General features: G+C 35.4%; 1 protein-coding gene across 1 annotated transcript in view; it reads right to left on the bottom strand.

Annotated features, from left to right (window-relative positions):
* Positions 1–678: 678 nt before the first annotated feature.
* Positions 679–25,528, bottom strand: part of PLPP4 (phospholipid phosphatase 4) — a 122,133-nt gene continuing 97,283 nt past the window's right edge. The window contains exon 6 of the mRNA XM_027839811.1: positions 679–878. Within this exon, the coding sequence (XP_027695612.1) occupies positions 679–878 (200 nt within the window). The remainder of the gene's footprint in view (positions 879–25,528) is intronic.

Here is a 25,528-nt window from a genome sequence, read left to right as displayed (position 1 = left end):
TGAAGTTAATGGCTCACAGAGCCCTGAAAATGCTGAGACCAAAGCAAAGATTTTCTGGTCCATCTGAGAAACAGATGCTGTCACAATCCGATGACTCAGAAACCTTCCAAGGTTTCACGTGGTAGAATAGACATCCAGACTACCGAAGGACAAAGTGGGTCTCGTGCCAGAGGTGGACTGGCCAGGTCTCTCTAAAGTACAATGTTGTCCATATTAGCTCAGAAGAGTGCTGCCATATGGGAGGACGAGCACAAGATATTTCGGGTGGAGATTTTATTGTTTTGCAAGCATGAAAACACAAGAAATGTTGCCATTACATTTAGAGAAAGGAGTTGGCCAAGTGAAGCTGACAGCACAGTCGTACTTGGATGCTTTCTTTAACACCTGTAGTAGGTTTTTGTTTGTTTGCTTGCTTTTTCCTTCTTTTAAAAAAAAACATACTTTTTTTGTTTTTGATTTTCTTTGCCAACTCAATTAAATTGAAAATAGATATCTCAAACAAACAGCACAGACTCCAAATGCCAAATGGAAGCAAGAAGGAGAAGATCACTCAAAGGATAACTTTAGAAAATGACAGATGAAAAACATATTATAAGAAATCTTTTCTATGATATTATAAGGGGGGAAAGATAGAGAATATGACCAGGGCTAAAATGTCTCAGTGTGCTTGTGCACCCGTCATACTGGTCCTTCTGTTATCCCCTCAAGTGGCATCCCAGAAGCATTTTCTGCAGTAGGTCTCTCCTCTTTCTTCAGGGAGCTCGGAATTCGAAGACTGACGTAAGGTTTATGACAAGCTGTGTTACCCAAAGGAGGATAGTGCTGTCTGTAGCAAACATAAGCAAAAATGAGGCCAATTACTCCACCCACGAAGGAATCTAGGCAGAAAAAAGTGAAAAAGAAGCATATTATGTTTTTGATAGTAGCAAGTTATATCTTATTAAGAGGTAGTACTTAAATTTGAAGTCAGGAAGAGGCTGGTTCTAATACTGGCAGAATTCATTAGAAGTATAATCCTATGTAACACTTAACCTGTCTGGATCTCAGTTTCCTCATCTGTAAAGTGAGGGAATAATACCTACACCTACTTCATAAGTTTTTGTGAGGATCAAATGAGGCAACATAGATAAACTGTTCTGTAAACCATAAAACATCACAAAATTTCTCATCTTGATGATCTCAGGAAGTACTTTTTAAATTTAAATGTCCTTTTTACTATGAACTTAAACATAAACAAACATACATTTCAATAGACAAAGAATAGAAAAATAGGACTGTATTTAAAACTGTGAGTTCCTTTTTTGCAGAGTTTATCCATAGTCTATCTCCCGTGGTTTGTGGGGTCTAACACATTTATTGCTCGTTCTTCGGCCTACCATTTGACCCATTCTCATATTTAATCTTATCATTAACAATTCTAGAATAATCTTAGGCTATGTTTTCATGTTTTCTTATTAATTAATGATATTGCAACCTCTTTTTCATTAATCAGTTGGTTCTAAACCCAATTCCAGCTCATTAATTATTTCACATAAACTGAGAAACTTCCTTTGCTAATAGTAATTATTCCCATATATATGTATTAAATACATTAAATCCCTTAATTTCCCATGATTAAATAAATATTAATGACACTGAATGTATAATTTGTTGGCAATGAAAGTAATATTAAGATATAAATAATTATATGTAATATTTTGGTGATGAGAAAGCCTACCTAGGTGATGAGTCACCTAGAAGGCTCACTTTGATAGCAGATGACTTTTCTTCACTCCTGGAAACATATATCCACCATTAAATTCATTCACTATACTGATTAAAGTCTCTCAAGAATCCTTTTCAGTTATCTCTTCAAGGTAAGAGTTAAACTTAGTGTTTGAGGAAATAAATTGCTAGTCCTTTTTATTTCTCCTCTCTTTGGCTATTAAAGTTAACAGTCTCTCCAGAATATACTTTAGGTTGTCAATTCCTTATGGACTCTTCATACAATTATAGAATAAATCATTAAAGAGATGGTTGGCAGGTATCTAGAAAAGGAAATGATGATTAGAAACAAAGAGCCAGAATGGCTTTATCAAAACAGGTCAAGCCAGACTAACCTTATTTCTTTTTTTTTTTGGTAAGATTACTGAACTAGTAGATGAGAAGAATGTTGTGGATATAGTTACCTAGATTTTTAGCCAAGCTATTGATAAATTATATAATTGTCTTCTGGTGGAAAAGACAGAGATATGTGGATTAGGTGATAAAACAATCAGATGGATTCTGAACTGGATGGATGGCTGGATTCAGAGAGTAGTTGATGACTCAGTGTCAACATGGCAAGAGGTTTTAACATGAGCATCCTGGGAATGTGTACTTGACCTGTGTTCTTTAGCATTTTTATCAATGACCTGGATACAGCCACAGATGATACCCCATCAAATGTGGAGATGACACAAAAATGGGAGAGACAGTTAACACATAACATGACTAGATCCAAAAGGATTTTGACAGGTTAGAGTATGGGGCTGGATCTAATAATATGAAATTCAATGGAGATAAATATAAAGTATCGAATCTGGGTATAAAAAAATCAACTTTGCAAATATAATATGGTATAGACAAGGATAGGTAGCAGTTGTTCTGAAGAGGATCTGGGAGTTTTAGTGGACTGCAAAGTAAATATGAGTTAGTAGTATGATATGACAGCAAAAAAAAAAAAAGGTAATGTGATCTCAGACTTCATCAAGAGGATAGTTTCCATTAAGGAGAGGATAGTCTCATTGTACTCTGACCTCATCAGAACTCATCTAGAGTGCTTTGTTTCCTTCTGAGCACCAAGAGATTCAGTAAACTATACAGAAGAGAGCAAGATAGCAAAGAGTCTTGAGTCCTGGATGTGCAAAGATCAAAGAAAACCTGGAGAAAAAAAGTCTTAGGGTGGGGAGGGGAGAAAGAGAGAGACAGAGATAGAGAATCCAGAGCAATTTACAGTTCCACCAACAATTCAAAGTTCTCCCTGCTATCCCACCATCCAATGTCATTTCCTTTTTTGTCTCCTTTTCCAATCTGATGGATGTAGGGTAGAACCTTAATTTATATTTCTCTTATTATCAACAATTTGGAGCATTTTTATATAGCTGTTGATAGCCTGTATTTCTTCCTTTTTGAACTATGTATTCATATGCATTGACTAACCATTAGAGAATGGCCGTAGTTCTGATATACTTGAATCAATTACTTATAAATCTTTGGATATCATATACTTATCAGAGAAATTTGATGAAAAGTTTATATATATATATATAAATGAGAAAGAAATAAAAATGTAAATTCATCAGAGAGATGCACACAAAATGTTATGAGAAGTCCAAGGAAAGAAAAATGATTTCTGACTCAGGGTGATCATGGACAATTTCAAGGATGAAGTCTTGTCAAGCCCAGTGAGAAATGGGTTACCTTGTAAGAAACAAGGCCAAACTGCAGAGGTCTCTTTATGGATTTGAAAAAAACATTGTTTATTGTCTTTGAAAACATAGACATGGCTTCCTTCTTTGGCAGAGAGGCAGGAGGCTATGAGGGCATGATGTTGTACACATTTTGAGGAACAATCTCTGTGACAGTTTCTGTTTTTAAACTGCTTTTCTTTGTTAGAAAGAAAGGTAGTGTTCACCAGGTCAGTGGGTGATGTGTAGATATCCAGACATGATTGATATAAAAACAAAAGGCATCAGTAAAACAAATTTTCAAAATCCACACATTTATGGAACATTGAAGGTCTTTCTTTGGAAAGACATTTTAAGAAGACTGCTGCTTACTGGGAAACATAAAAGAAAAGAAAAACAGGAAAAAAGTCCCTTTATTATATTTTGGGTAGAAGAATTGTACAAATCTCAATTTACAGATGCTTGTATTTTATTAAGACTCATTGTTTTGTTTTTAAGTTTTATCCATGCCTTTTGTTTGGGGAGGGTCATTTCCAAATAATATGCCCCAGATGTTTATTCTCTTTATTAATTTATTTATTTTTAGTTTTCAACATTCACTTCCACAAGATTTTGAGTTCCAAATTTCTCCCTATCTCATCCCTCCCCTCACCCCAAGATGGCATGCATTCTGAATACCCCTTCCCATAATTTGCCCTCTCTTCTATCTCCCCCCTTCTCTTTGTTTATTCTCTTATAACAAAGAAAAACAAGTGAGCATAATCAACTGCCCTAGCAATGCTATAATAGTAGGCTGCCACTACAAAATTCATAGGATTATAGATTTGGGGCTGGAAGTTACTTTTGAGGCCACCTAATCCAACCTCTTCATTTTACAAATGAGGAAAGAAATCCAGACAGGTTAAGTCTCTTGTTTAAGGTCACACAGGTAGGAAATGGCAGGGCTAGAATTTAAGCTCTTTTAACTCCAGATTCAACACTCTTCACTATACCCTGATGCCTAGAGTTAAAGTGATCCTACAAAGCCAACTTCTATGTTTTGCAGATGGGAAAACAGCCCCATGGAGTTTTAAGTGATTCTTTCAAGGTTTCATAGGTTAATGTTATTTCCTCATCTCTTATCCAGGGAAAAGATTGGAGACATAGTATTTCTTGAGCAGGAGAATTTCAAAGGGGAGAGAGCTTATTTTCAAAATAAAGACACACTGAAAGTCACACTTTTAATCAGTAAGACCTAGGGTCAGATCCTGCCTTTGAAACTTACTGGCTATGTTACCTTAAGAAAGTCACCTACACTAGAAGCCCCTCCTGTAAGTCAAATCACAGATACTTTTGATATTCACATATTTGTTATTATTACAACTTTCAAGTAAGTATTAAGATCCCTAAAAAGTCTGTGCCATTATATAGACTCTTATAGAAACAAATGTGGTTAGCCTATTCTGAGGGTAAGATCAGCCTAAAAAACGATGACTACTTGTATAACTTCCTTTTTTTATCCCTAGGGCAGAAGCAAACCCTCTAGTAGTTTAGAATAGTAAAGATAATGAGAAAATTGCTATTAACAGTGATAATTTTTTATAATTTATATGTAATTATATATTGTTAAATATATAAATTTATATTATTATGGAATTATAATTATTAAGCTATATATAATTTATATTATAATAAACTTTGTGGTTAAAAACAAAAACATGTGTATCTATACCTATGTAGATATATTTAATGTGTGTATATATTTATATCTATCAATCATTTATCTGCCTATTTATCTAGCTAGCTTGGTCTAGACATGTGATTTCATTGGCACAGATCTACATTGTGTGGAAGTATTTGTTTATAACTAATTATCTCAGAGAACTGCCTTGGATCATTGCAAAATTAAGTGACTTACCCAAGGTCATTAAGCAAGTATGTTTTAGAGATAGTACAAGAATTCAGGTCTTCATGACTCCTAGGTTGGCCCTCTCTACTACTCCTACTACTGCTACTACTGCTGCTGCTGCTGCTGCTACTACTACTATTTTACAATTATTATCTTATTTAATCTTCGCAACAACCCCGGGGGGATAAGTGCTACTATAATCCCCATTGTACAGATGAGGAACTTGAGGCAAACATTAATTTAAGAGACTTGCTCAGGGTCATACAGCTAGTAAGTACCTGAGACTGGATTTGACCTCAGGTTTTCCTGGTTCCAGGCCCAGCACTCTGTCCACTGAGTCAACTAGCTTCCCTTTTCCTTTTAATCTCGGTTTGTTTATTCTCATTTGGTCTTCATAATAATCCTGTGTAGCGAGTCATAGTAATCAGTGTAACCATCCTAGAGTTTCCTCCTAGTTAGAATGTAAGTTCAATCACACAGTCCATTGGTATAGGACACTCTCCTTTTTGGTGGAGATCAGCTCCACTTGGCTCCTCACACAGACACAGGATGTGATCTTCAGTAACAAGGAAAGAGTCTCATGCCAATATGGCAACCAGGTGGAGCACTGGATAGAGTGTCAGGCCTGGAATCAGAAAGACTCATCTTCCTGGGTTCCAATCTAGTCTCAGACACCTACTAGCTGTGTGCCCTTCAATAAGTCACTTGATCTTGTTTATTTCAGTTTCTTCATCTGTAAAATGAGCTGGAGAAGGAAATAGCAAACCACTCCAGTATCTTTATCAAGAAACCCCAAATGAGGTCACAAAGAGTTAGACATGACTGAAAATGACCAAACAACAACTCATACCAATGGATTTGGAGACTAGGGTTACATTCCAAGTAGTAGGAGCCTTTGTGATGATCTAGTCCAGCTTCTCTTATTTTACAGATAAGAAAACTGAAGCCACAGAAAATTAAATGACTTGTGTAGCATCACAGAAGTAATAGATAAACAATATTCTTTTTATGATACCCCACTGGTAGGTAGGACAAGTCATCTTTTCCTCATTTCACAGATGAGGAAATAGGCTTAGAGCAACATGGTGAACCACACATCCACAAACACACACACACACACACACACACACACACACACACAGAGCTAGTAACGTAAAGTAAGTAAATGGCAGAGCTAGTGTATGAACTAAGATCATGATTCTAAATCTGTTCTATCATGTTGCCTCTCATCATGGGAGTTTACCCAGAACACTTTGGTGTAGTCATCTGACCCATGTTCTATATCTTGAATGCTTCTTTGGGACTGGTATAATATTAAAGATTGAGTTGAAATATTTATAGTAGCACTGGTAATGAAGGAGATGCCAACTGATAGGAGAATGGCTAAAAGAATTGTAGAATATTAAAATCAGGGAATATTATGATGCCATAAAAATATTAAACATGAGGAATACAGAGAAACATGGGAAAACATATAGAGTGATACAAAGTGAAGTTAGAAGAACAAGGAAAGCAATATACATAATGGCAACAATAAAAATCAGAGGTGAAGTCCAATGTAAAAAACTAAATGTAAATGTAAAAAATATAAAATGTAAAAATGTAAAAAGCCCAATGTAAAAACAAAAATGACCACCATGTAATTATAATGACAAAACATGGCCCCAAAGAAGAGAAACTGAGAGATATTTTCCACTTTTCTTTGCCAAACTGGAGAACAATGGATCACAACATATACTATTGGTCATGGCCGATGTGTCAGCAAGTTCTGCTGAACTGCCTCTCCCCACCCCCAACCCCCACCCCCACCCCGTCTTTTCTATTAATTGCTTTAAGGGGTGTCTCTCTGGATGTGAAAGGTGAGGACATATTAGGAAATGGAGACTAGGGGGGAAAGACAACATTTTTTAAAATTAAAAGATTCAGTTGATTAGGTGTAGAAATGGAAGATCAATAGGACAGGTTTCAGATTTGCACAGAGGTAAAGCTAGGTGGTACAGTGGATAGAGAACTGGCCCTGGAGTCAGGAGGTTGTGAGTTCAAATCCAGCCTCTGTCACCTATTAGCTGTTTGACTCTGGGTGAGTCACTTAATGCTAATTTCCTAAAAAAAAAAAAAAATTTGTACATAGATTCTAGCTGTGACAACAGAAACCACAGCCTGACCTTCATAGTGTTAATCCACCTTTGTGTCTCAGGCTGTATTTGCAGTGCCCCTAGAGTTTCCTAAAAATAATCAACAAAACCTCAAGGTGTAGTGGAAACCATATTGTACCCGGACTCAGGAAACTCTGGTTCTGTAACCCAATTCACTGTTAAGTAGGTCTGAATCTTGTTTTCTGATGCTTACTAACTGTGTGACCCTAAGTAAATTACTTAATTTCTGCCTTCCTCAGTTTTCTCACCGATAAAACGGGAATAGTAATAGTATCTAACTCCAATGGTGGTTGTAAGGATAAAATGAAATCATATTTGTAAAGTATTTTGCAAACTTTAAAGTTCTATATAAATGCTAGCTATTATTACTATTACTACTATATCATGTGTCAAACTTTCATGTACTATATAAATAATTTTATTATAATGTAATAGGGAAATAGAATATGTACAAATATCTGTTATATAATGTATAATGAGATAAAAGCACAAGAGGGGTCAGACAGAAAGTTATGAGAGATTTGAGGATAAAGGATTATATCTAGCTGGGTTTGGGGGGCATTGAAATGAGATAAGAAAAGACCTTTATGAATCAGGTGGTACCTGAAATGTGCCAAACAGAAAAGGGAAGGATTTCATCATGTGTAGATGTAGAGGGAGAGTATTCTAAAGCTGGAGGATTGTGAGAGACCAGAAAGGGCAGGATAATATGGCCAATGTTTAGTTATCCAGTTTGTCTACAAAAGTGATTGTGTAAATAGAAGTAGTTTGAAATAAACCTGCAATGGTAGAAGTCAGTCTGTAGAGGGTCTAGAAGATTGGTAAGATTTTAAAAAAATATTTACCCTCTAGACAATGGTAGAGGGGGCACTAAATCTTTGTTAACAGGTTAGTGATATCATAATAATACTAGTTGGCATTTTAGAAGTACTTTTAGGTTCATAAAATACTTTCTACACCTTATCTAATTTAATCTTCACAACAATCTCAGGAATCAAACACTATTAATATTACTTAAGATTCAAAAAATGCCAATTATGTCTTGAATGCTGTTCAGAATCATAGTACAGACATGATACACAACTTCAACATATCATTAATCAATTAATTTTCACTTAGGTTTAACCTGACTGAAAATTGGGAAAATTAAATGGATTCCATTCTGTATCATTGCTGACATTTTTGAAACTGCCAAAGTCTTGTTTCATTTGTCTCAGAGTTAAGTTTAGAAATTCCGCTTTCCTGTAAATCACTCATAGTCTCTGAGCTAAGTTTAGAAGTTCAGATCTCCTGTTAATCCCTGTTCTACTCTTGTGGCAAGAAAATCTTGTTATCCTTGAGGGACGCAGGAAAACATCAGGGAATCTGGTCTATTATCAAAGGTAGTCTGGTCCACTATCATCAAACTTTCCTTGCAAGTACACTCAAACAATGAACATTTCTTAGTGACAGGATGGAAAGAGGAGTTGTTACTAGCCCCTCATTCCTAATTTCCAAGCAATTATATTGTTCTTCATACTGGTGATGCTTCAGACTATGTAATTAATCCTATAGTTTACCTCATTTTTGATGCTATGAGCTTTGTAGCCAATCATACTGTTTTCCCCATTTATGATGCTGCCTTCTATTTTTTTTGGATGCTTCACCTTTTGCCTATAAGAAAGGGATAAGAGCCCATTTCAGGATCTTAGTTTTTATGAGGAAGCTAAGACCCAGTTTATTTGCAAATTTGTTATGCATCAATATATTGATCATGCCTGGAACTTTGTGCCATAGTTTACCTTGATTTCGGTCGTGACATTTAAATTTTTGTTGTAGTGTCAAAAAAAATCTGCTGAAATTCTGGGAAATATCCCTTCATATGCATAAGATATTGCTTGTTGTTATCTTTTTAAAATCATGCATTTGAATCATTTCCTATTAAATGGGCCAAAAACAAAACCTACAAATAATTTAGCCTTCCATGCTTCCTCCTGCTCCTTGCAACATAGAACTCCATTTGGTGGAACATGGAATAAAAAACACCAAATCATTCCTAATGTATTTGGGGGTGGGGTGGGATTCTACATTATTTTAGTTGCATGAGAAGAACTGGATATTTTTGTATATGTTGCATCATTTTTCATTAATCATGAAATATTGACAATGATATGAAGATGGTCATTAGAAATAGGAAAGATGGTGAGAAGTGTATTTACATAATTTGACTATAATTTTATTTAATGCTCTGGTAGAGGGATTACCACATAAATGCAATCACAAGTACTTGAAAACACTGAATGTCATTTCTGTCACACAGAGTATACTACATCCAAAAAAATATTGACTTCTTAAGAGAACAGTAATAAAATGCAGTAATGCCATGTTCAAGGCTTATTTTGATTTTGATTCACTTCATTGTCTCCTTTCTTTAACAGCTCTCTAGCAGAGATATCCCCTCTCCCATTTCTTTTACTTTTTATAGGCTTAAAGAAAGAAGTTAATCCAGGATGATCAAATGATAAGTACATTCCATTTAAAATTGAGACAAGTGAGACTGAGAGTGGGGACGGGGGGAGAGAGAGAGAGAGAGAACACTATATGATTATGGGCAAATATTTTGATCTCTCTCTAAGCCTCAGTTTCCCTGACCGCAAAATTGGGATGGTAATCTCTGCCTGTCCTATTTTATCTTTACTATAAGGATCAAATTAAATAATATGTAAAGTGCTTTGAGTGTGAAACATATCAACATTGTGTGTTAGTCATTGTTATCTTCAAAAATCTCTGAAGAACTTGATAAGATACTCCAAGCTACATGAACACATATTCTGATACCTGGTAACTTCAAAGAAAAAGTAGGAAAAGGTGAGAATAGGTAGAAATATATGAGAAAACGTGGTTCAGGAGAAAGATATGAGAGAGGGCAAATATTTGTGGATAATATCGATGTCTCATCCCTTTATAAAATGAACATTTTCTTTAAAAAAAGGGGTGGCAAGTGCTAGAAATGTTGACATCAAAATAACATCACAAAGAATGAAAATGACTAAATTTTGACAGGCAAGGAAAGGCGCATAACTGATGTGGGAGTTATTCCTTGGTCAGATGTCTGTGGAGTCAGATCATTGACTCAACAAGCCAAGATCAGAATTTATAATAAACAAGAAGAAAGAATAATAATGAGAAAAAGAGAATTCATACAATGAAAAGAATTTACCCTGACTTGACCCTGGCTATAATAGTATCATAAAGAAAATTAACATATGCAAATTAATTATCACAACTAGGAGACCAAAAGGGGCCAGAAAGCATTTTAATCAGCAAACGTCCGACGTACTTGCCAGACACAGAGAGAGATAGAGCTGCCAAAAGCAATGCTGGGTCAGAATATAAATTCACCTGTAAAATTTTACGAGTGATGATGAAAAACTATGAGAAGTATAGTCTTACACAGGCAGCGAAAAGCTGTGAAGGATAAAACAAGCAACAACATTTATATAATACTCTACTAAGCACTTAACTTGATCTCATTTGGTCCTCACAACAACACTAGAACGTAGGTGCTATTATTATTCCCATTTTACAGATGTGGAAACTGAGTCAAATAGTGTTTAAATGGCTTGCCCAGGGTCACAAACCTAGTGAATGTCTAAGACTGGACTCACATTCAGGTCCTCCTCACTCCAGGCGTGGCACCCTATCCACTGTACCACTTAGTTGCCCAAAATAAGTTTAAAGGAAGCTTGACAGCAAAGACAACTAAATAAATGCCAAGGGCATTAAAGGATAAAAATTGAAGAACAAAACAGAAGAAAGAAAAAAATATGGAAAAGAGCATTTCAATAATGGTGCTTTGAGAGGAGGTAGAAATTCCACTAAAGAGAACAAAAGTGGGAAAAGTATCTGGATTAGTCCCAGTATAAATTTGTGCTTGAGATGTTTGCTGCAGGTGATTTAAAGCACACTGTGGGACCAGTATACATGGCATCTGAAGGAGGATAAAATCTCAAAGGATTGGGAAAATCTCAGGCTTATAAAAAAACAAAACAAGGAGCTGAGACATCATTAATTACTAACCTACATGCCTACCATCTATGAAAATCATCTATACCCTAAATGAGAAGATCCTCAATGAGAGCATTATTAGAAAACAAGCAGGGTTTTTCAAGCAACATTAGAGAACTGACCATCAACTTACTATCTTTGCCATCTAACCAGTAACTGAAAAATGCAGAAAATATAAAATCCCATTGTGCTCATTGTTGATTATGAAAAAAAAAACATTTGATTCACTTGAAAAACATCATCTTACAGGCTCTTTTAATAGCAAAGCATTTCCAATCTGTACAACGATATCATTCTGGGTTTCATGGAAAATGTTACAATAGAAATAACACTGTTCATTGACCTTCTGTTCATAAGCATCAAGTAAGGCATAGAACAGGGAGATTATGCTAGATAAATGTAATTACTGGGACAGCTAGGTGATGCAGTGGATAGAGTGCCAGACCTGGAATCAGGAAGACTCCTCTTCCTGGAGTTCAAATCTGGCCTCACTTACTAGCAGTGAGACTCTGGGCAAGTCACTTAACCTTGTTTGCCTCAGTTTCCTCATCTGTAAAATAAGCTGGAGAAGGAAATGTTAAACCACTACAGTATCTTTGGCAAGAAAACCCCAAACAGGGTCACAAAGAGTTGGACACAACTGAAATGATTGAACAACAACAAAAGGTAATTATTACTGTGATAAAGAACATTCAGTGTAGAGACTAAGACTCAGGGATGGGGAACCTGTGGATTCAGTCAAAGTGCCGCACTTGAGGACCTAGAGGGCCACATGTGGCCTCAATGCTGCAGGTTCCCTCCACGGCCCCCCGGGCCTAGTCAAGTAGGGGTTTTCTGTGAATAGTGAGATGCTCTAGATGTTCTTCCAGATGATATCACATTGAATGCTTCAAACTCCCCATGACATTTCACTACCTCTTAAAAGAGATCTGTAATCACTTAAAAGAGTTTGCCCTGTCCATCCACATGGAAAGACTAAGTCAATGAAGAATGAAAATGTAGCTATAAACCATTAGCTAAATTGACCCAAAGAAAAGAATAAATTGCTAAGATTAAAAAAAAAATCAAAGAGCACAACAGTGAAGGAAAAGAAAAAAATGATATTTAAAAGCCTACCTAGTTATGTTTCAATGAAATTTAAAACAAATGAACTAGATTAATTTTTTAAATAAATAGAACATATAGATTAACAAAACAAGAACCTGCCAAATCTCTCTTTAAAAAGTGAGTAATCTACAAACAAAATCTCAAGAGAAACAACAATTCTTAGAATAGACAGATTTACTAGCCATTTATCAAAGATTTAATTTTATAGTATATGTCTTTTTTGAGAGAGAAAAAATAAAGAAATGTTCTAAAAAAGCAATATTTAATTTATGATACAAATATATCCTGATAATCAAACCAATAAGATATAAAACAGAAGAGAATTATAACCAATATAATTATGAATATTGATTTTAACATTTAAATGAAATTCTAGAAAAACAAAAGAGTAACATATTTCTTTTCACATTAATTATGATCTGCTTGAATTAACATCAGTGATGCAAAGATAATTCAACAGTAGGAAGACAATTAGTATAAGCAAGTATATTTATAACAATCACATTTTATTATTAGGCATGGGAAAATACTTAATAAAATGCTGTACCCACTTATATTAAAAGTGTTAAAATTAATGGTTGCAAGGAACTTTACCTCAATAAGATTAAAAGCATTTTCCTAAAACTAGATCAACCATTACTTGTAATGAAAACACACTAGAAGTTTTTTTTCCCCAATAAGATTCTAGTGAAGTTATGATGTCTCCTCTCTATTATTATTTCACATAGTACTGTAAATGTTTAATAGCAAGAAGACAACAAAAATAAATTAAGAGAATAAGTATTGGCTAAGAAAGGGGTAATTATCTCTATTTGCAGATGGTATAAAAGTCAGATTATAAAATTCTAGAGATCCAACAAAAATTAATAATTCAACTAATAGACTCCATAATCTAACAAGATAAAGCCTACAGAATCATCAGCTTTTCTTTAACCTACTAAAATTATAGTTATTTGGTCTTTTATAAATACCAGAAAGAGGTACCATTTAAAATAATAAAATTATTTAAGTATATGAATGTTAAGTAACTATGTACTTAGGGAACTTCTATTAACCCCACAACAAAACAGTATTTACAGAAATGTAGGAAGACCTAATAATCAGAGTGATAATCAATGTTTGTGACTTGCCCATATCAATACAATGAAAATATTTACACTACCAAAATTAACCTAAAAATTTAATGCGAAAGCAATGAAACTACCAAAGTTATGAATTATAGTTAGATAAAACAATAACATTCATATGGAGAATTAAAAGATAAGAATATCAAGAAAAATAAGAAAAAAGTAGAAATGAAGGATGATTGTAATTATTAAACATCAAATAATATTGCAAACTAGTAATTCTCAAAACCATCTGGTATCATATTAATAAAACACATAAAAATGGAATTGAAGAAGTTAATCCATGCAAGAATCTAGTATAGGACATATCCCCCAAAACATACCATAAAGCAAGAGATTATTTGTTTGACAAGAGTTTCAAGAAAAACTAAAAAGCAATTTCATAGATTATGGATTTAAACCTTAATTTTAAACCAGATGACACAAAATTATTCAATGTGGATAGAAGAGCTAGATGTAAAAAAAAAAAAGTCATATCACAAAAATTTGAAGAGAACATAAAATTATATATCTGACAATTCTGGACAGATGATAAATTTGTAGCCAGCTGTAACATAGAGATTATTTTAAAAGATGAAGTAAACAGTTTCAATTATAAACAATGCAAAAGCTTTTGTACAAACAAAATCAATGCAGCTAGAATACAAAGAAAAGACATGGACAGGGACAGAATATGTTTATTAAACATCTATGATAAATGTCTACCACCTCCTCAATCTTTAGGGAATTGAGATATATGAACCATTATTTAATTGATGTGATCAAAGGATAGAAAGAAGAAAAATTAAGCTATTAATAGCCTTTTTATAAAAAACTGTTTAAAATTACCAAGAAAAATGCAAATTAAAATAATTTTAAGGTATCAAATCAAGACAATCAAATTGATAAAACTAATTAAAGATAGAAAAGTTCAATGTTAAAGGAACTGTGAAGTATAGTCAAGCTAATTCACTGCTACTACAGCTATAAATTGGTCTATTGGAAATTGTACATGAAAAGTTCCTAAACTGTCTTTGACCCAGAGATACTACTATTGAATTTATGTCCCAAGGACACTGATAAAGAGCACATATATACATATATAATACACAAATACATACATTTATACTTAAATATACACATATACATATACACTGATATCTATAGCTATATAGGCATGATATAGACATATTCACAGTAGTAGTATTTTTAATAATTAAAAAAAACTGAAAAAAAAATAAGTACCCAACAACAGGGAAATGACTAAGCAAATGTTAGTATTTGAGGCATCTTGCAGTTAGGGCACTGCACCTGGAGTCAGGAAGATGAAACTTCAAATCCAGCCTCAGACATTTAATAGGTATATGATCCTAGGCAAATCTCTTAACTTCTGACTGCTACAGGTCCCTCATCTGTAAAATGAGGATAATAGCACCAACCTAAGATTGTTGTGAAGATCAAATGAAATAATATTTATAAAGCACTTTAAAACTTTAAAGCACTACATAAATCTTTATTAGTATTAGAATTGGTATATAAATGAAATTGAATGGAATACTATTGTGCTTTAGGAACAGACAGACATGATGCATTTGGAGAAATTTATATGAAGTGATGCAAAGTGAAGAAAGCAGAAACTAAAGGACAATATACCAAATGACAACTATTTAAATGAAGGCAAACAAGGATGAAGACAACATATTATAAAAGATAATAGTACTCAGTTTTTACACAGTGGACAAAAATGGTATCAAATTATTGAAGTCAAGACAAATACACACATTCACACATTCACACACACACACACACACACACACACACACACACACACACACAAACACACAGATTCACCAAGAACTGGAAGTTATTTACATTGAATCACGCTGTTAGAATTTTTTAAATGATGATATATGTGTTAGGTCTTAGTGTAACTATTGTTTAATGTCTAAAACTGAATGTCAGATAAATTTCTATCTATATATATATAAATTTTTATAAAAAAATTTTATCTTGTTCAGCTATTCCCCAGTTTATGGGTATCACTTTAATTTCTAATTCTTTGCCACCACGAAAAATAGCAGCTATAAAAATTTTTGTACAGATCAGTCCTTTTCCTTTTTTTACCTCTTTGGGATACAGACTTAGTAGTGGTATTTCTGGATCAAAGGGTACTCACAGTTTTATAGTTCTTTGGGCATAATTCTAATTGCTCTCCAAAATGGTTGGATCAGTTGACAACTTCACCAATAGTACATTAGTCCCCCAACTTTACCACATTCCCACCAACATTTGTCATTTTCCTTTTCTTTCACATTAGCCAATTTAATAGTTGTGAGGTGGTACCTCAGATTTGTTTTAATTTGCATATCTCTAATCAATAATGATTTAGGGCATTAGGTTTCTTCTTCTGAAAATGGAGTGTTCATATCCTCTGACTATATATCAATTGGAGGATGACTTGTACTCTTGTAAATTTGACTCAGTTCTCTATATATTTGAGAAATAAGGCCTTTATCAGAGAAATTTGTTGTAATCTCCCCCCCCACCCACTGCCAGTTTTCTGCTTTGTTTTTAATCTTGTCTGCATTGGTTTTGTTTGTTAAAAAAAAATCAATTTAATGTAATGAAAATTATCCATTTTACATCCTGTAACGTTCTCTCTCTTTTGGTTATAACTTCTTCCCTTATCCATAGACCTGACAGGTAAACTTATCCCCCTAATTTGCTTATGGTATCACCTTTATGTCTAAATCATGTATGCATTTTGATGTTAACTTGGTATACAGTATGAGATGTTGGTCTATACCTAGACTCTGCCAAACTGCTTTCCAGTTTTTCCAACAGTTTTTGTCAAATAGTGAGTTCTTGTCCCCAAAGCTGGGACCTTTGTATTTATCAAACACTAGATTACTATGGTCATTTTTCTATGAGTCTTGTATACCTAATCTATTACACTGATTGACCACTCTATTTCTTAGCCAGTACCAGATTGTTTGGATGATTACTATTTTATTACACATTTTGAGATCTGGTATAGTTAAGCCATCTTTATATTTTTTTTATTAATTCTCTTGATATTCTTGACCTTTGTTCTTCCAGATAAATTTTGTTATTATTTTTTCTAGCTGTATAAAATATTTTTGGTAGTTTGATTGGTACAGCACTGAATAATTAAATTAATTTAAGTAGAATTATCATTTTCATATTGACTTGTCCTACCCATGATTAATTAACATTTTTCCAATTGTTCAGATCTGACTTTATTTGTGTGAAAAGTATTTTGTGATTGCTTTTATATTGTTCCCTAGGTTCATCTTGGCAGGTAGATTCCTAAGTATTTTATATTGTCTACAGTTATTTTAAATGGAATTTCTCTTTCTATATCTTGCTGTTAGACTTTGTTGGTAATATATAGAAATGCTGATGATTTATGTTCGTTTATTTTATATCCTGTAATTTTGCTAAAGTTGTTGATTACTTCAACTAGATTTTTAGCTGATTTTCTAGGTTTTTCTAAGTATACTATCATATCATCTGCAACGAGTGATAGTTTTGCTTCCTCATGAGAGAAATTAATATTTATTATTGTATTAATAACTAAATATTAATTTGTGATCCACCCTTTTTCTTTTATTCTTGTGAAGGCCCAACTCCTAAAAAGGTCAGTCAGTCTCTGAAGGGCATGGCTAAATGATGAGATTGCGCCTAGCCTTCAAAGCACCTGCTAGATTGGGAGCTGGGCAGGATCCCACCCCACTGGGAGACCTAATTTCTGTTTAGAATCTAGTCTGGGCAAGCCTTTTCCTGGGGAAAAGAACCCCTGTCCTTGTTCTCCTCCACTAGAGTTTAGGGCAATTCAACTCATGAAGGAAAAAACCAGACAGAGAGGTCCAAAAGGGAATGGCTTCCCGTGCTCAGATGCCTTGAGGCTGCTGAGTCTCATTATCAAGCCATGTTCTCAATAGGAAGAGCTGAAAACTTTTAGCCCATCTCCTAACTAAATATCCACCAATCAGGGTTGTGTTTCATTTGTCAGGGAGTTCCCTTTTAGGAGGGATTAAGGAGATTCAGAGCCTCCTTTTGAGTCTTTGGTTACTGAGAGAAACCAATGATCATCAATTTATTGATTGCCAGCCAGACTAATTAATAAATTGATTATTGGTTACCCAGAAACTATGTCTCTCTCTCAAGGTTTTCTTTCCTCACACTCATTGCCTATTCTAATCCCTTCATTTTTTCTTTTCTTACTGCTATAGCTAGAATTTCTAGTACAATATTAAATAATAGTGATGATAATGGGCAGCCTTGCTTCACCCCTAATCTTATTGGGAAGGCCTCTAGTTCATCCCCATTACAGATAATGCTTGCTCATTTTAAGGAAAGCTCCATTTATTCCTATGCTTTTTAGAGTTTTAAAATAAGAATGAGTATTGTATTTTGTCAAAAGTTTTTTCTGCATCTATTGAGGTAATCATATAATTTTTGTCGTTTTTGTTATTGATATGATCACTCCCACTGATAATTTTCCTAATATTGAACTAGCCCTGCATTCCTAGTACAATGATGGTTTCCATCTCCTTTATCACCTTAGTTAACCTTTGTAGATTATCAGAGCTAGAAATGACCTCTTATGTTATCTAGTCTGATTCATATTTTCCTCTAACAATAATATTAACTGACATCTCTATAGTTCTTTATATCCATTCCCTCATTTGATCCTGTGAGATTTCCTGGAATCCTCCTATTTGTCAATATCCTCTTAAAATGTGATTCACAGAATTGAACATAATTCCCTAGCCATTGCCTGAGTAATACAGGATGCAGTAAGTCTGTTTCAATTAAAGCAGTCTAAGATCGAATTCTTTAGCTGCTATATCATGCTGTTTGCTTATATTGAACTTTCTTTCAAAAAGAAACCTTAATTCTTTTTTTAATGCAAACTGCTGGCACAACAGATCTCCTTTATTCTATATTTTGTGCAGATAATGTTTCAAAGTCACATGCAGGACTTTGCCTTCATCTCTGTTAGGTTTCTTGTGTGTAGTTCCAATCTATTGTTCTAGCTTCTCAGGGGATTTTTGAATCCTGTTTCTGTCATCTAAGCTATCATACCTGGAGCTATTCCATTTGTCTGCAAGTTTGGCAAGGATGCCTCTATATCTTCTTTCAGGTCATTAACAATTTTTAAACAAGAATTTCTGCTTTATGTGAACTGATAATGAAAGAGGAAGTAAGGGGTTATTAGTTAAAAGAGAGATGTAATATTAGCAGTCAAAATTAGATGCTATTTGGGTTGGTGAAGCATCACATAGTCTATCACTGTGTTCAGATATGTTTGGATCTTGCGGTACAGGAAAGTTTTTTTGTACATACAATAAGTAGAATAGATTAGGTACACAGCATACAGAATCAAAGAGACAAAACAGCATAGTATTTGTTAATCCTATAGACAGACATCAGTTACTGGGTCACTTTTTGACAAAAGCTGCTGGGAAAATTGGACAGTAGCCTTGTAGAGATTATGTTTAAACAAGGGCATACCATACATTGAGATAATTTCCAAATGGACACATGACCCAGATATAAAAGTTCATTTACTGTGCAACTTAGAAGAGCAAAGAAAAAATATATTTCAGATCTAGAGTTCACGATTACATACATCCATTGTGATAAAATGTACAATTTTATGTAAAATTAAAAAGGTTCTGTGTAAACAAATTTAATGTAGGTAAAAAGTAGAAGGGAAATAGGTAACTGGGGAGAATCTTTGCAGCAGGTTTCTTTTTTAATTTTTTTTTATTTTCAGTTACAAATCCTCTCTTTTCCTCCACCTCCTTCCCATCCATTGAGAAGGTAAGAAATACAAAACCCATTATACTTATGAAGTCATGCAAATATATTTCCACATTAGACATATTCTTTTTAGAAATCAAGAAAAATAAAGGAAAAAAATACACTTCAGTTTGCATTCTGAGTCCAGTTCTTTATCTGGAAATGTATAGCATTTTTCATCATGAGTTCTTTGGAGTTCTGGTGGATCATTATATTAATTAGAGTCACTAAGTCTTTCACAGTTGTTTATCTTTACAATATTGCTATTACTGCACACATTGTTCTTCGGGCTCTACTCACTGCACATCAGTTTATATAAGTCTTTTCAGGTTTATCTGAAACTTCTCCTTTCATTATTTCTTACAGCTCAATATTATTCCATTACAATCATATGCCATAACTTGTTCAGCCATTGACCAATTCATGGGCATCTTTTTTTTTTTCTTTTTTGGTGAGGCAATTGGGGTTAAGTGACTTGCCCGAGGTCACACAACTAGTAAGTGTTAAGTGTCTGAGGCCAGATTTGAACTCAGGTCCTCCTGACTCCAAGGCTGGGGCTCTATCCACTGTGTCACCTAGCTGCCCCAATGGGCATCTTCTTAGTTTTCAATTCTTTACAACAACCACAAAAAGAGCTGCCATAAATATTTTTGTACATATGGTCACTTTTCCTTTAATTTTTTTAGAGTATTGACCTAGTAGTAATATTCTTGACTCAAAGGATATGCACAGTTATATAGCCCTTTGGGCCTGATTCCAAATTGATCTCCAGAATTCTCGACCAATGGTGCATTAGAATACCTATTTTCCCACATTCCCTCCAGTATTTGTCATTTATCTGTTCTGTCATCTTAGACAATCTGATAGCTGTGTGTGTGAGAGGTACCTCAGAGTTGTCTTAATTTGCATTTTTCAACTACTAGTGAGAGTATTTTTATGTGATGATTAATAGTTTTAAATTCTTCCTCTGACAAGTGTCTGTTCATATCCTTTGACTATCAATTGGGGGATGGTTTTTATTTTTATTAATTTGGCTCAGTTCTGTATATAATTGAGAAATCAGACCTTTTAACTTGCTACAAAATTTTCCCCACTTTCCTGTTTGTCTTCTAATTTTGGTTGCATTGGTTTTGTTTGTGCAAAAACAAACTTATAATTTTATATAGTCAAAATTATCCATTTTACCTTATGTAAACCTTTCTATCTCTTATTTGATCATGAACTCTTTCCACAACCATAGATCTAACAGATAATTTCTTCCATGCTCCCCTAACTTGCTTACGCTTAAGGGATCATCCTTATGCCTAAATTTTATTCATTTTGAGCTTAGGTCGAACTCTTTCGGGCAAGACCCGCATGCCATGATTTTGGAATTCCAGCACCCCCAAACCTCTAGACTTCATCATATGGTTCCTTGCTAACCAAGAATAACTTCCTAATCCCAAGGTCGTCTCCAACCAAGACTCCAACCAAGGAAGGCCCCTGCTCCAGAGGTGACCCCTACTCAGGCTTTGGACAAGGGCCTTGCCTCAGCATCTCCTCCCCACACTCTTCACCCTGAGGCAAGAACCACCTAGACCTGGTCCTCAGCCCCAGTCTCAAAACTCAAGAGGATCTTTCCCTCCTAGACTGATATCTTTCTGATGGTAAATTGGGCCACCTTGTTGTCTCAATTCATGGGCCTGTCCTCAGGCAAACTAAAACCTGGGAAAGAACTTAATTTAGAAATTCCAAGATCACCCACTGCATTCTGGGCCATTGCCAGTTGTCTTGGCTTTTGTCTTGCCACTGGATCCTGATGACTCTAGAGGAAAGCTTGAAGCTGACAGCTTTGGACAACTCTGCCTCACTTACATCCAATCCATGTACAAGTCAAGATAGCACCCTTATGATGCCGTTGGTCCTCTTCAAGAGGGCCAGACACACCCGATCCAATGGTAAAGAAATTTCCTCTCTAGAAACCTTGAATTAGCTTTCCTTTGGTGGTAGGGCCTGGGAAAGAGAGATCCTAATCCTTAGGATAGTACTTTGGGCCTGTAGGTCCCTGGCGTGAAAGTTGAGACTCACTAAAATCTAAGGAGGTAACCTCTAACAACCCCAAGTTTATTTCCTTTTCAAGGGGAGTCTAAATCTTGGGGTTGGGGGATAGTAACACAAAGCTAAATGCCTATGTAAGTCCTTGGGCTGGAAGGTGGGATTCACTGGAGGGAAGGAGAATGCCTTTGTTGCTGTGGAATCCTATGAGTCATTTTTGTTTTCTGTAGTTTTTCTCTAGGATAAAATAAAGGCTTTCCTGCATTGAAATGCATTGTTATTTTGAGTGCTTGCACAGGTGCGCTTTTATTCATATCTATAAAAATCTATTCATGAAATAGATTCTGAATTTCCAAGAGGAAACTCTGGGTGAGGACAAAATGAGCCAAAGAGAAACTATTTGGTGGGCAGAGCTAAAGATCAAACCTAGTACATTTAAGTCTAAAATTAGAGATGCTAGACTATAGGTTATAGCTATCAGCACAGTGCCAAGCACATAGTAGGTACTCTGTTTATTGAATTTAATTGAATCTTCTTCAGAGTTTTGCTCATATATATGGAACTGGTCAAAATACCTGATTATTAGGAATATGAAACAAAGACATCTTTGAATGAGTCCCAAACATCTGGGACGAGGCTAGAATGACTTGCATTCAAATGAATGTGATTAGTTATTTGCCCCATTTTTATTTTATTTTATTCTATTTCTTTCCATAAGGACAAAGAAGAATGAATGAATATGCAGTACTTTTCACCCCTTCACAGCTACACAATTCACTGTGTAGAGCTTATAAACACAAAGCTTGTGATGCCTAAACAGATTAATGATGCTGGCTTCACTGTCTCTCTGCATTAATTCTCTCCATATTCACTTTCTCTAACACCAGAGTTCCAAGGCTTGAATGCACACTGTTAAACACACAGCAAAGATTCTTGGTGTGACAGTTCTCTACCATGGGTTATGTGGTTAGCAACAACATATTAAATTTCTGGACTTGAAACTTGCCTCACAGCCCCATGTGCTATGATGAACATAGGATTGGGTCAGTTTAACTACATTTTAGGTTTTGTACAGGTCAGGTTATTTTCAAGACATTCTAGGGGGAAATACAATTTCCAATATGCTTTCCCAACCACACTCTACTTCCTAATCTCTTCTCTCAAGTCCTCTGACAGGTATATGTGTGTGTGTGTGTGTGTGTGTGTGTGTGTGTGTGTGTGTATCAGCTTGATACAGTAGAAAAAATTGGGTTTAGAGAAACTAGATTCAGATTGCCTCTGCCTTTTACTACTCAGATGAACTGAGGCAAGTTGCATAACCTAAGCCTCAGTTTACTCATCTGTAAAATTAGGATGTTGCATTAAGTGGATTTTAAGATCCTTCTCAGCTCTACAGAAAAAAAAATCCTATGATACTAAATAGGGATGGAGTAGAGAGAAAAAGGATTTGAGTAGTAGCAGGGAGGAAAGAGGGATGCAGTAATGTTAATGAAAGTTTTAAAGCTCTGGAAATCACCATCCGTTGATTGGGGATTCCTCTCTCCTGCAGAAATGTAATGTACTCCAACATAAGACAAACTAATTTAAATCAAAATTGAAACAGAGCAATAGCATCTCATAGCATTAATGCTGTAAACTAATTTTCTGGTTATAAAATGTTCAAGGATTCTGTTTTGGCTTTTGCTTACAATACTTGGAGACCTGAGCAGGGTACTGATGGTTTCTGCTCATTCCCACAGGCTGTTGTAGACATCCTACGTAGGCACCATGGGTAATTTAACAAAATCAGGTGGCCCTGTCAAGATCACCCAGAAGACAAGGATTAGGGAAACATTCTGCTTCTCCCAAATGGAATCATATTCTTTGTGGATAGCATTGTTGACACACTGGAAGAAAAATGTAGCATGACTATATATACATATACACATACACATACACATACATATACGTGTGTGTGTGTGTGTATGTGTATGTGCGTGCGCATGTGTGTAGAAGAGAGGTGGAGTCTAGATGACCACATTGGCACTTATGCCCAGGGTAAGAGTTGCCAAAACATGTAAGGAGACAAAGCAGAGCATAAGTACTGATTTATTTTGGGAAAACTGGCCAAAATAAATCAGCAGTTACCTGAGTCGTTGAATTTAAGGACAAAGGTAGGGGAGGGTGATCAAGTATTATAATATGGGGGTATCCAAGTATTATGACTGCAGTGGTTTAAAGTGTGCAATTTGTTACACTTATTAATAGGTGTGTGCTCTGCTGACCACCCCACTTCTCTAGGAATAGCAGTCAGGAAATCTGTAATGTTTATGATTTCTTGAGATTTTTGTCTGTCTATAGTTTCCCTATTCACTTTCCTGGACCTGGACATATTTTCTTTTAATTGGTGGATGTGACAAAGAAGACCCATTTTGAATGGTGGTGAAAGATGTACTTAGCATTAATGTGTATATGAGAATTCTCTGAGCAATGTCCTCACGAGGGGTACCAGTATGTAAAAAACCACGGAAGGATCCCTGCTAGGAAAACATTGTACTGGCTCATAAAGATCCATCTTCCACTGGCCACATTTAGCACCAGGCTGTGTCCATACAAGTGAATCATAATCGAAGAATCTCAGCCCTGGAGGGGACCTAGTCCAATGCACATCCTAAAAAGAATCTCTTCTATATTACAGCTGATGACTGTTCATTCAGCTTTGGTTGGAAATCCTTCACTTAAGGGAAATCTCCTGAGGCAAGACATTCTACTCTGAGATAGTTCTAATTGGGGGGGAAAAGTTTTCCCTGACATTAAGCCTAATTGTGTTTCTTTGTACCTTCCACCTACCACCCCTAGTTCTGACTTCCAGGGCTGTCTTGAAAATGCCAGTCCATCAAATACTTTAAGGCCACTATGATGTGCCCCTTAAGCCTTCTTGAAATGAATCATTCCCAGTTTCTGCAACTGATCCTTGTATGCCATATTCTCCAGTTTTTCCTCCCTCCTGGCTGCACAATTCTAGATGAGTCCCAAACTGAGTTTTGTTTATTTTCTAAAATGGAATGCCTAGCACTGAGTACAGTCCACTAAGTGTAACATTGTGTTGTTCAATTGACGATTCAGTCATGTGCAACTCTTTGGGACTCCTAATTGGGGCTTTCTTGACAAAGATACTGGAGTGCTTTGCATTTCCTTCTCTAGCTCATTTTATGGCTGAGGAAACTGAGGCAAACAGGGTTAAGTGACTTGCCTAAGGATGCACAGTTAGTTTCTGAGGCCAGATTTGAACTCAGGAAGATGAGTCTGCCTGACTCCAGGCTTGGCACTCTATCCACTGAGGCACCTAATTGTTCCAGGCATAGTGTGACCAAACCCCAAAGGAGAGAGTATAGTCAAGTAAAGTGAACAAGACTTTATTAAGCACCTACCCTGTGTCAGGCACTACACTAGGTTCTGGGGATATAAAGGTGAAACAAACCCAAAAAAAAATAGTCCCTGCTCTTAAGGGACTCATAGACTCATGGGAAAGACAACATGGAAACTACTGTGTACGAATTAAGATATGAATAGGATAAATTGGAGATAATCTCAGAGGGAAGGAACTAAGAGTAGTAAAGACCAGGAAAGGCTTCTTATAGAAGGTGAGACTTTAGCTGAGATTTTAAGGAAGCCAGGAAAGCTACAAGATAGCGATGCACAGGGAGAGAGTTCCAGGAGCAGGAGTGTTACTGATATTCTTATGCGGATATCTGGAGGGAGGGGAATTGGTTGCCAGATGTGGCATGGAGCATGGTAAAGATCAAAATAGGTAGAAATGGAAATTTTATTGCCATTAGGATATATTACAGACTAGCTAAAATAAAGACAAAATAGATGTAGCATTTGGGAAATGCATCATCAGCTTGACACAGAGACATGATAACACTGTGATGGGAAGTTCCATTACCT

Source organism: Vombatus ursinus, unplaced genomic scaffold (assembly GCF_900497805.2).
Source record: "Vombatus ursinus unplaced genomic scaffold, bare-nosed wombat genome assembly UNPS02014833.1, whole genome shotgun sequence".
NCBI classification, from domain to species: domain Eukaryota; kingdom Metazoa; phylum Chordata; class Mammalia; order Diprotodontia; family Vombatidae; genus Vombatus; species Vombatus ursinus.
The sequence above is the reverse complement of the archived record's forward strand: the minus strand, read 5'-3'. Positions and strand labels throughout refer to the sequence as shown.